At 52.1% G+C, this 12,572-nt stretch overlaps 1 protein-coding gene across 2 annotated transcripts in view; it reads right to left on the bottom strand.

Moving 5' to 3' along the window:
* Nucleotides 1-12,572, bottom strand: part of PLXNA4 (plexin A4) — a 590,507-nt gene that overhangs the window by 82,861 nt on the left and 495,074 nt on the right. For both annotated transcript variants that reach the window (XM_087860822.1, XM_045792629.2), the window contains 4 exons: nt 11,251-11,374; nt 10,396-10,549; nt 8,867-8,966; nt 6,350-6,464 (listed from right to left, as the gene is read on the bottom strand). In XM_087860822.1, coding sequence (XP_087716948.1) covers nt 6,350-6,464; nt 8,867-8,966; nt 10,396-10,549; nt 11,251-11,374 — 493 coding nt within the window. The remainder of the gene's footprint in view (nt 1-6,349; nt 6,465-8,866; nt 8,967-10,395; nt 10,550-11,250; nt 11,375-12,572) is intronic.

The raw sequence follows: 12,572 nt of genomic DNA, 5'->3' as shown, positions 1-12,572 counted from the left end.
TTCCCATTTGCTATCTTGTTTCACGGCCCAATACCTATAACTGCCCCCACGTTCATGATAAAGGAACTAAGGACACCGGTTCCCTCATTCAGTTCCCACAATGATGAACAAAATACTTTCACCTGATCGTCTTCCTGACCTTTGTCCCCAGATGATGATCCAGCCCCCATACAGAATTCCTCAAAAACGTAACACTCTTCTCTTTTCCAAGGAAGAGATTTCTCTGAGCTATCATTTGAGAGGGCCAGCTCTTGGAGGTGGAAAGCACCTGCATTTAACAAGACTATGTGGAGACAAACGCATACATTCAGAACCAGAGTCCCTTGGAGGCTGCTTTGCCCGCGGCTACACTCCGCAGTTGTAAGAACTGCAGGCTGAGAGTGGCAGTGGTTTGAGGTGCAAGGAAATCTTGAACATCTTGGCTTTCAGGCGGTGGCTCCAGTGGGCTCCAGGTCAACTGTCCAGCCCCACACATGTTTTTGGTTTTCACTGAAACGCACACAGAAGTAGAGATAGCATTGCTAATTGCAGGGGGCAGGGACATCAAGCCAAAGTGTGGAAGCAAAAAGAGGCCTTTCCATCCTCCCTGTCCAGCATGTCAGTGGCTGCTTTACACAGAGGTGTCATTGCATATTTAAATAATTGAACAAGGACATAAAGTATGCTGCTGAGCGGAGAGAGAAAACACTACCCTTAGGGCTGGTGCTGCCTGGGGAAGGGGGTGGTAGGCTTGTGGATTTACAGCCCCCGGTGTGTGTACAAGATGAGGGCTCTAATTCTCCTGGTTAGTAAAGCACGAATGGGGAACTGTGAAGCTCTGGGGGAGTGCGGGGCAGGGGCGGCACCTAGGGGCAGCTAAGGAATAAGTGATTTGCGGGGCACGGCTCACCACTAACATCACCTCGGCCCCCATCAATTCCAAAGAAGCCAGCCCTAGCCCTATCCAGCCCCCCCAAATTTACACTCACCTTCTCAGACCCATGGTGCCCAATACAAAAATGTAACGCGCCATATATTTTCTTGCTGTTCCCCAAGTTTATAATGCCATTAGTGTGATCTACGATGGGCTGGTTTATGGAGAGAACAAAGTAATAATACAGAAAGGAAATACCCATAACCTCAAGGGGGGGCGGTGGGGCAGACGAGATTGATGGAAAGTGCAATTGTCTGGAGACAGGGCAGCCCATGGAGTGGGGGTGGCGCGTGGGTTGGAAGCAAGTTCTTTAGCTGGGGTTGGCTTTGTTTTCTCAAACGAGGGTGAAGGGCATGGTGACAGTGGTTTTTTTCCTTGGGTCGGGCCCCAGGAAGGGCTCTTCTTGCCAGAATCACTGACAAGGTAGCTGACCTGATTTCTCTCCAGAGTCCAGTGGGGGTAAATGCCCTTGGCCTGCCCTGTCTCAGGCATGGGGCTTACTTAAGTCCAGGGGCTAGGACCCCGCCTACCCTCCCCACTCTTTGTTCTTGGAGAGGACTGACAATGGGGGCTGGCAGGTGTTATGATATGCATCCTGTCTACAGATGCATGTCCGGGGTGTGGGGGTGGTAGGGAATGTGAGAAGACGCTTTCTAGCACTGCTTTGGAAATCAGGTAGAATTCATTTTGCCTCTTCTGATCTTATACCTGCTCTCTGAAAGTAAACGCTGTTTGAAATTCCAGAAGAGAAGGCCTGCAGGAGCTTTCTCTCTGAGCCTGTGCACCGTGGGCCTTCCAGCAAAGTCCATCTGGTCTGACGCCCAGGGAACAGCTTCAGCAGCTGACTTTGCTTTTCAGTTTAGATGAGAAATAACAGTAAAATCGTCTATGGAGGATAAATTCTTATCAATGGATTTGCTTTTCCAGGGAAGTTCACCTTTGTTCCCTATGGATTACCGTTATTATGCGTGCGGGCCTGATGGGGGCTCAGGTCATCCTGCGGTGGAGCAGGGGACTCCGAAGCCATTCAGGGACTGGAGGCCCTTCCCGCCTGGTAGAGGTGGGGACATGGCCCTGTTAACAGCTGCCCCCAGGAAAGGCTGTTCCATTGGGAAGCAGGAGTCTCTCCTGACTCTGGGAGAACAGGGTCAAGTGCAGGAAGACTCACCCCACACCGGTCTTCCTTGCCTTCGTCTCTCTTTTCTTTTTGGTACCCAGGATCTGGCAGCCGATCTAAAGACCCAGCCTTGTGATCGCAATGCCATCATTAGTGGAAACAAAATCATTCCTTGTAACTGGAATACAGTGACTATAAACAACATATGTTTATTGGGCATTCTATTTATAAGATGTGTAATTATGCTAGAATACCTGCCACTAATATAATAACAACAATGATCGACCAGTTCTCTGTTCCAGACCAATAACTTCACCTGAATGCACTCTTTGTTCAGGGGGGAAAAAGAGGTAATTCAACATTCCTGGTGATAGTCAACAAAGCCAGTGTTGAAACGGGAAGACGCAGGGATGAAAGCCTTCCTGGGGATACAAGATGGTGCTGGGGCGATGAAGAGCCACCTGGCAGTCTCCCTCTTGACTGAGAAAAGGACACTCTCTGCATCCCCACACTCAGATGTTGAAAGGAAATGAAAGCCAAGGGACTTGCAGAAGACTCTCTGGGCCTGGCTCCCCCTTTCATCCTATGGGGATGGGTCTGGGTCTGGACGTCCAGGGGATCTGCAGGCCCTGAGGCCGAGTGGCAGTCACCCTGGTAGGTGGGACGGGGAGACCACAGCCTGGACTTGAGCACTCACCCTCTGAGACCACTTCTTGGGCATGGTCTGCTCCTTGGTACTTTCCAGCTTCTTTCCACTTACAATTGAAGAACTTTAGAGATCGTGTAGACCAATGGTCCTGTTTTACCCATCTCTAAACGCAGACTACAGACGACTCATGCACCTTGAAACCTCTTGCAATGCCCTGCGCATGGGAAATGCTCAGGAACTAGGTACTATAGGAAGAAAGGTGACCTGTAGGGGAAGCTTTGAGTAACATGCTATGAATAAGCCCTTCCCCTGGCAGGGGGAGGGAACCCTTGTGTCCAGAGGCTTCTACAAAATCATCTTTCAAATGTTTAATTTTGTTTATGCCTTATTCCTGCTACTCTCTCTTCCCAGAAACAAAAATAACAAACAATGACATAAAAAAAAAAAAAGTCATCTTATTTCCATTACCAGCCAGGGGATTTCTTTTAAAGCTCTGAGCACAATGACCTCCTTCCATGACCCCAAATGGCTGGATCAGTCAAGAGTCCACAAATATTTATTACTTCTTTTCCCTTCAGTACACTCCCCAGGAAGATGCCACTACAATGACCATCAGGAAGTGGTCAACTCTGGGTTCTCTGGATTCTCCTCTGTACTATACTCAAAATGGCCCCGGTACTGAGCTGGGTAGAAGGCAGCCTCCAAACTAGGACCAGAAACACAGCCCCAGAGCTTCCTTTTCTTAGAATAAGTAAACATCCAGGAAAAAGAGGAGCAAAAGTGACTTCCATTCAGTGATGCAATGAGGGAGGCATGCTTATTCCAAATTCCCCGGGAGCCTCTCGTGGTAATGGCCTACCAGGCTCACCATAACGCAGCTCGGGTGAAATGCAAAGTGTCTGAGTACGGCCGTGGTAGGTTAGTTCATCACCACCTTCCACTGGCCACGTTCCTCCAGGCCTCTTCCTTTCTTGGGAGCCCGGGCATCAGAGCCTCCGAGGTGCTGCGCCTTGCCAGCAGCCTTGGGAGGTGGGGCATTGGGCCTGGCTGGCAACCGGGGCACTCGAAGACATTGTCCTTCTACAGGGATCCCTGAACTGCCCTGGGAAACAGGGCGGGCTCTTGTTTTATTCTCTCCTAGTTCTTTTCCCCTCCTTCTGAGGGGCAGGTGCAAGCTTCTTTTATGTATTTAAAAGAAAGAAACTTGGGACAAGAGGAGCAAACAAGAAAGAAAAAGCAGAAATTTGAAAACCTCCTTCAAGGTAATTAAATGATTAGGGGCCTTTGAAATCCACCAGATAGCTCAATTGTTTCTGCTTTCATCTGTTTTATCCTTGGGCCTCTCCACACATGACGCCTGCGCCAGATACACCAGTCTGGAAAGCTGGAGAGAGGCTGAAAACCTCTTTGTTTCTGCTCCCATCAAATCACTTGCAGGTTCCCGAATGAAGTAAGGTTTGTTCCTGGGCCCTCAGCCCCTGGGCTTGGGGGCGGGGGGGTGAAGCAGACCTTCCTCTCCCGACCACATGCCCCAAGATAAAGGCTCAGGGTTGAGGAGACTGGACAGCCTTTTATCAGGGTGTCCATGCCAGTGGTGTGCCCTTTGCTGTCAAACCCACGTCCGTCCTACTAGCTTCAGATCCATTTTGTCTTAAAGAGGGACATGATCGACACCTACACGTTCGCTTCACGTCCCTTTTTAAAGCCAACATGTACTCTCTTTCCTCCTTTTCCCCATAAAGTGACCACCTAGTCCGGGTCTCTTTTCTCGATTATGACCCAGAGCAGCCATTTCTAGCCATAGACAGAGCTCGCCGTAGAGGGAGAGGGCTTTACGTCTGAAGACTTCCACAGACTCTTCTTCCTTCTTTTTGTTTCTCTTTTGTCTGCCCCTCATGTGCTGCACTCAGTAGGTCATCGTCTCCCCGTGACTATCTCACCAGGCCTTGCCTCTACCTCGAAAATCAATTGCTCTGTCCACCCTCTACCTGCAGAACTCCTGCTCGGCCATCAGAGCCCGGGGAAATGGGATTCGGAGCTCGGGCTTTCTCATCGCCAGGCGGAGCCCAGTCACTGTCCCCATGGGCTGGCAGAGCCCCACGCAGCAGGTGCTGGTAATGGGAGTACATCACCGATCCCCTTCAGCCTCAGAGACAAGACAGCTCCCCTCCTGCCATTAAAGGTTTGGCCAAAGCTAGGGTTCCCACAGGGGTAGAAGTTTGGGAGAAGGGGACAAGGGTACTGTGATGGGCCTCTCTGTTCTCACCATTCCCTTCCTGTCCCCCAAATATCTTTTATGCTTCCTGCACTCATTGTTCTGGGGTTTGCCACGTGGTCATGGTACCCTGTGGGTATGGGAAGGGGCTGGAAGGTACACCCAAGGCTGGGGAAGGGGGTGAAGATGTTGGAAACTGTCTGAGTCCATTGTTGACGGAGAGAGCGTGGGCCAGCCTGGCAGCTCTGTCGCCGCATTCAGTGGGGTCTAACCAACACACAAAGATATATATAAATATCTTTCTATTCTAAGTAACCACATTCTAAAGCAACCACTCTGTTCTGTCCTACTGGCCTGGTGGAGGGAGTCACACAAGCACCATAATGGCTGAACAACAACAGACTTTTCCAAAGTATTTTTATACCCGTTATCTTTGAGGTCCTTGCCCACAAACTTACATCCCAAGAAAGGCAGCAACATAGGTATAGATTATTTCTATTATGATGATGAAAATGTTCAATGATAAGAATAGGGTTACCTGGGTGGCTCAGTTCATTAAATGTCCGACTCTTGGTTTTGGCTCAGGTCATGATCTCAGGGTCCTGAGATGGAGCCCCTTGTTGGGCTCTGCACTTAGTGGGGAATCTGCTTGAGATTCTCTCTCTCCCTTCCCCTCTGCCCCTCCCCCATGCACATACTCCCCCGCCAAGAAGCAAAAACCAAACGAAACAACAACAACAAAGGATAAGAATAAAGATTAGGAGAGAATCAAAACACAGCTTCTTAAGCATGAAGCCAACTCTAGTGATCCCCACATGGTACCATGCTATAGAACCACCAAGCACCAAGCCCACCCCCAGAGTTTCTCATCCAGTTGGACTGGGGTGGGGTGGTAAACTTTGAGTTTCCAACAAGTTCACAGGTGATGCTGATGCCACTGATCTGGGAACCACACTTGGAGAGCCACCACTCTGGTTGGTAAGTTGACTATTCTTTCTTTCTTTCTTATTTCTCTTTCCCTGTTACTCAACTTGTCCAATTTGATCTCAGATATGCTCTGGGGACAATGGTCTGAGGGACAGCCAAGGAGTCTGTACACAGTCTTGCGGTGTACTTACAATTATTTCTATCACACACACACACACACACACACACACCCATCTCTCTGGGATTGTTCTAGAACTCATCTGACACATGGAGGGTCTTCATGGCTCGAGTGACCTGGAGTGTACCTTTGCATGTACCTGACCCTTCAGGACTGACCCAGAGCCCACTGGCTCCAGCACAGAGCTTTGTGTGTTTACTGCTTTCATGAAGTGGTCCCTTAAGAGTCAGGGTTGGGGCGGAAGCAGGTCCTGTGGAATTTGCCTGTTTTCTCTTCTTAAGGGCAGGCTTGCCTTGTGTGGCCCGTACTCATGGCAAGTAGCACTCACCGCTCGAGGTGCCCAGACCTACCTCGGGCAGCTTCACTCGGCCTTCCTGGAAGGAGCAAGTCTTGGGGTCATGAGTGCAGACGTGCCGGTATTTGCACCAGTGGCATCGGTATGGGCTCTCAACGCAGGACAGGCACCTGCGCACAGAGGAGGAAGAGGCACAAATCGCAGAGCCCCAGTGAACCCAAAGCAGAGGGCCTAAGACTCCTGGGTCTCGCAAAATGTTTTTTAATAGTAAGAGAAACCACCTTCTAACACTCAGGAAGAGCAGATCCGATACAAATCTGTCCCTTTCTGCTCCAAGTTCTTAGGGTGCCCAGAACCTGTGGCCTCCTCCCCCTCACTCAGGTAGGTGAAAACCTTGGTCCCCAAGGGCCTAATCCACCACCCTCCATCCCACAGGATAGTGCCCTCTTTTGTTGAACTGGGGGACAATGAAGTCTGGAGTAGAGGGGTTCATCTGGAGAGCCCATACATTTAGTGCCAAGAAAGAAATCGAGTTTGAATTCCAATTGACTGCAGGATCTCACTGTTGAGGACCCACATGGACCCACCGCGGTAGAGGAAGATTCTAGGCTGCTCTCCCAGTGCAGTGGGTTCCTGCACAGTTAGCAATCCTGTTTCTACACTCCACCCCCAAGAAACAAAGGCAATGTTATCAGAGCTTCTTCCTGCTTAAAGCCCAGTATGGTTCCTGTCTTCCAGAGCGTAAAACCCAAACGCCTTGCCCTGTGGGCTGAGCCCTTTACAAGGTCCAGGCCCACTGTCTCCACGTGTGTTTGCTATTTCAGTCGTGAACAGGCTGTGCTCTCCCCACGCTGTCCTTCGCCCTGGGTACCACTTCCCCTTCCTTCACCTGCCCATCTCTTCTTCCTTCTTTGACCAACGGAGAGTTGGTCACACTGGGCCCTTATCCTATTAAGCACTTTGTTTATGTCTCTGGGACCGTCCTGGCCTTGCTGTATCATATTTTACTTATTCACTGTCTAGTTCATCCACTAGGCCATAGGCCATGACTTCTAGAAGCAGAGCTTGAGTCTTTGAGTCTTATTCATTGTTGGCCCTTCTTGTCTAATGGCACTCCTTGTATCTAGTGGATGCTTAAAATTATTTTGTGGCCTGCACGCAAGATTTTATCTGTCTGCTCTGCTTTCCTAAAGGGGCAAAGGGGAGCAAGGGAAGAGGTCACCAAGTGGTAAAGCCACGGGCAGCTCTGTGACAAGAAGCAGGAAGAGAATGTTGGCATCGAAGCAACTTGTTTTTGGCTGGGAGGCTTGATGGCCTCTTACTTGGGGCCTCACAGATAGCCAGGCTCTGGACTCACAACTACCATAACCAGATAGGCAGACTATCATTCCACCAGCCTAGAGCCCAGAAGTGTCTTTGGTTATGAGAACTAGCTTGTTCTATAGGGAGAAGAAAACAGAAAAGCATTTTAAAACAAGCAGGGCTTTATGAAATCAGGTCCTATGGTTTTCAAACTATGCTCTATGGATCATTGGGGGTTCCATGGAGCTTTGTTGGAGACAAGGAGATAAATGTGTTGGGCTCCAAGACAGAGGAGTCCCAGGCCCTCCCAACCCTCGAATAGAGTAGCTCCTACTTCCGTCTGTTTTGTATATTGGGCTTCCACACCTCATTTTGGTTGGAGAAAGGTTTCTATGGCTTGTACCTTCTCATTCTGGTCCAGGTCCATCATTTCAGAGAGGAGATAATCACATAATAACATAATAATAGCAAACACATGAGCAGTGCCTGGACAGTGGCTCTAAATGCTACACCTGTAACAGCTCTTCCAGTCCTCACAGTGTCTTGTGGACCAGGCAGGGCTGATGCGTGGGGCAGCAACCAGGGGGGTCCTAGGCAACTGCGACTCTGCCCCGAAGGGCCCTGGCCATGTCAGCGGTGAAATATTTGGGTGACATTCCTGGAAGGAGGACTACAGTTTCCCCACAGACAGGGGACACTGGGACACAGAATGGTAAATTTTCCAGCTGGTCTGACTCCAGAGCCCGAGACTTGCCCTCCATGCCTTCCCCTGGGAAGTGGATGCCTCAAACAGGCCAGGGTTAGAGCTGGCGCCTGCCAGCATCTGCCCCACTTGGACCCTCCGCAGCCTGAGTTCTGCCGCAGCCCGCCGGGGACTGGGGAGAGCTGAGCATTCAGGGCTTGGCCTGGACACAGAATGGGGGCTCCTCTCCCTCCTCAGACCCCTCTTCTCACCCAGGGTACTGGCTGCTCTGTTCTTCAGGTGGGGGCACCCTCCTCCTCAACAGATGGTGGGAACCAAATCGGGTTAGACAGGTGGATGTCGGCGAAGATGTATGGGCTAGGGATTTGGAGATCCCACCCCACAGGGGTGCTCATTCCTGCCTCCTCCCGTTAAGCCAGTGGGTACCAGAGGAGGGGCCGTCTCATCCCTCTTCTCCCTACAGGGCCTCTAGGTGGCAACTCCTTGCCAACAGTGCTGGCACCTTTGATCTCTGGATGAACCTTGACCCCAGGAACAGGCAGCTGAGTGAGGCTGGGGGCCACTTACGAATTGTGGACACTGCAGTTGTAAAAGACAAAGCTGGTGCTGGCAAAGGTCACGCCCGTCTCCTTCGACTTGAGCTGCAGCTGGACGACATGGTGGTCCCCTGTGGGGTAGAGCCAACCACAAGTTCGGGGGAGGCCAAGACCTCATGGGAAGGTCCCACTGAGAGTGATGCAGGCTGGGAAAGGGGAGCCCGCTCCCCCACGGGTGCTCTCAGCTCTGACAGGACCCTGATTCAGCAGTGTGCAGTCCCAGGACAGCCCTGAGAGCATCTGCAGAGGGCGCTTCTGGTCTATCCCTCGGTCCCCGCTGTGTTCCCGGCACCCGCCCCTCATATGCTCACCAGCTTCTCTCCTGTCTGCACACTCTGACAGGCTTGCGTGCGTGGTGTCCACGCCAGACTCACAGAATCACACACACACACATTGATAAGCTACCAGGACAAATGTGTAGACCCTTTGTAACTGTGCCACAGGCCACGCGAGAGGTTTGGCACGGATGTGCGTGTGTGCGCACACATGAGTTCGTTCCCCAGCTCCGTAAGGAGACACCCTGGGCTGACATCCCCTCCTCTGGTGGGCTCAGGGCTCCATTCGGGCGGGTGTCCCTGGAATCTTCAGCTGGCGCCAGGGAGGAGCTGGAGCCCATGTTTAATTCACAGCCCTGACCCCCGGCTCCCACTTCCAGCCTTGTTCTATGCCTTCCCCGAGAGTCTCATTAATCAATCAGCTCGGAACAAATGTGACAAGCCCAAATGGGAGCGCCAACATGGAATCAATCTGCCCAGGCTGGGCCTGTCCCTCACCAGTGTTGAGCCTCTGTCCACCCCTGTTCCTCCCAGTGCAGCTGGCCACGAACGTGCAGCTCTGGGAAGGCATGGCAGTGTGGGGGTGGCAGGCAGTGGCCCGAGATCAGAGACCAGATGAGCCCTGGCACCCCCACCCCTGCTTCTGATCAGCTTCCCCTCCCCCACTGCCCCTCCATGCCCGCCATCTCATGCTCCAGAACCATCTCTGAACTCAGCCGGCACATTCAGATGCTGTCCTGGCCTTGCCCTCCCTCCACTCCCTTTGCAGCTGCTCCTCACCGAGGATGATCCCGCCTCCAGGATGCTCACCCGGTTTCAACCGTCATTTCTTTTTTTTTTTTTTTTTTTAAAGATTTTTATTTATTTGACAGAGATAGAGACAGCCAGCGAGAGAGGGAACACAAGCAGGGGGAGTGGGAGAGGAAGAAGCAGGCTCATAGCAGAAGTGCCTGATGTGGGGCTTGATCCCAGATCACCGGGATCACGCCCTGAGCCGAAGGCAGACGCTTAACCGCTGTGCCACCCAGGCGCCCCTCAACCGTCATTTCTAAGAGCAGTGAAAAGACACTTCAGCCTCCTCTTCTGTATCATACCCACCAATGCACCCCCCGCATTGACTCTCCCACGCCTGTGGGCTCCCTCAATGCCCCCACGCCGGTCCCGAGTTCTCATCAGGGCAGGAGGAAGGACATGCCACCCAGCTTTGCCTCCAGGGACCACTCACCGTTCTCGGTGATTATCCGGGGCACCTCCTTGGCTGCTGGGGAGTAGCACTGGATCTGATTGCCTATCACCAGCCCATCCATCTCTGACAGGTCCTCAAAGGTGCAGTTGACGCCAGCTGACAGCTCCGGGACATTGTATGTCTCCAGGACCAGCTGCGAACAGCCGGACAAGGGGAGAGAGAGGAAGAGAGGGAAGTGGGGAATGGGAGGGTATGTAGTAAAGGAAGAAAGAGGGAGAGCAAGAGAGATCAGAGAGAAAGAGGAGAGGGAAAACAGGAGGCGATATTAACATAGAGAAGAAGAGAGCCAGTTGGTCAATCACAGGACATAGAGACAAGGTGGTGGGGTGTAAAGAGACAGACACAGATGATCCTTCATTACATACGAATGGATTCGGCCCCAGGGAAGGGATGCTTAGGGGGATTTCTGTAGAAAGAAAGGCTGGCAGGACTGAGGTATTGCTGGCCAAACTTCTCTTCCGTTGTCCCCAATTTTGGAAAAATGGCAAACCAGCCACCAAGTGCCCAGTGCATGGATATGGGAGCCATCCTGCCCCTTTCTCCCTCTGCGCATACATCCTCCCCATCTTACAGACAAAGATGGAGTTCTCCACACCCTCCCTTTCTTGCTCACCCTTTCTATCATTTTTGTATCACACTTTTCCCTGTCCTTCTACCCATTAAGCAGAAAGCCCCCGCCCCCATTTTCCTGTGCATGTTCCCCTCTTCCATCTCCAGGGACTCTCGAGCAGCTAGGCTGGTTGGGCGTGACCAAGCTCTCCTGCGGGGCCTTGGTGGGCTTCGGTGGGGAGAGGGTTCTGCCACGTCCCTGGACCCAGATCCCCCTGGCCTTACCAGGACATTGTACTGGGAAACAGAGATGTTGCTGGGATGGACGGTCAGCCGGACACACTGCTTCATCTCAGATGCAAACCTGCGGGGCTCTCGGGATCGCTCACAGCGCTCCTTCCGGGTGCACCTGGGAGGGACAGAGCGACACGTGACTCAGAAGACCACTTGCTCCAGCAAGGGGCCAACGTGGAGGTCAGGCCCTGCCAGCAGCTCCCAGGACGTGTCCAAACTCAGTGCGTCCAGGACTGACCTTTCTGCCTCCTGCCTCTAGCCTGGTCCTCCCCCACCATGCTCGAAGTTGAAAAAGGTGGCGATTCTAATCACTTGTTGCCAAATGCAGAAACTTGAGGGTCATCCTAAAGACCCCTCACATCCTCCTCAGTCACATAAAGAGCTGTGGGGTCCTGCTCTTCTATCTCCCCACTCGCCTCAGCCCTGTCTCTCTCCTCCCCTCTTAGGCAGACCGAGACTGTTCTCACTGTATATACAATATGCTCTTTCAGATTTCCTCTCCTTGAGCCGCCCAGTTCTGCTCTCTGGACCACCCTCTTTCCACATTTGCTCTGTGCATCTTCTTCCTACGCTTCTAGACATGGTTCACTCCTACGAATCCGCAGTCTCTCCCCACCACCAGCCTGGGCAAAGTTAAGAGCATTTGGGGGTTTCTTATAGTCTAGAACTTCTTTGATTCTATGATAATTACCAGCACCCCTCTCCTACCAGGTGTGAGCTCAAAAGAAGAGACTCTGCCTGACTTCTTTTGGGATCCCCTGTATAGCTCATGTCCAGGAGACAGAAGACAAATGTAGGTGGGTGGGAAGGAGGGAAGGAAGGATCAGAGGAGCAGAGTGTAGCACTTCAAAGCATGTTCTGGAGCCAGACTGCCTTGGATCCAAACCCCAGTTCGCTGGCACGGGGTAACTGCTAGAGAAGGTTTCTATTACTGCTTAGCATCCTGTGTCCTCCAAACTATCCCTTGTCACAGGGGGACCACATCCAGGGTGACCTGGGATCTCCCAGGCCTAACTCATGGGGCTTGTGAAACACGCACGTAAGAATCATGGCCCTTCACCCAGATGTGCACATCACACACGGGGAAGGTGCTTAAGCTCTCTGCGGGGGCCGGGCACCCCTGCCTTCCATCCCCGGCTTCCAGTGGGAGTTCACTGCACGCACGTATCTGAGCTTCAAGGAACAGCGTCTTAGTCCAAGTCAGATAAGCCATGGGAACGTGGACCTTCGCTGAGCTGCCGCGATTTGGAAACCGTGGGCTCCTGATCTGTGTGGGGTGAAGGGAAGCAGGGTCCTCAGAGGGACAAGCTGGG

The sequence above is a fragment of the Ursus americanus genome, chromosome 3 (genome assembly GCF_024610735.1).
Source record: "Ursus americanus isolate L20-20 chromosome 3, mUrsAme1.1.p, whole genome shotgun sequence".
In the NCBI taxonomy this organism is placed as follows: Eukaryota; Metazoa; Chordata; class Mammalia; order Carnivora; family Ursidae; genus Ursus; species Ursus americanus.
The sequence above is the reverse complement of the archived record's forward strand: the minus strand, read 5'-3'. Positions and strand labels throughout refer to the sequence as shown.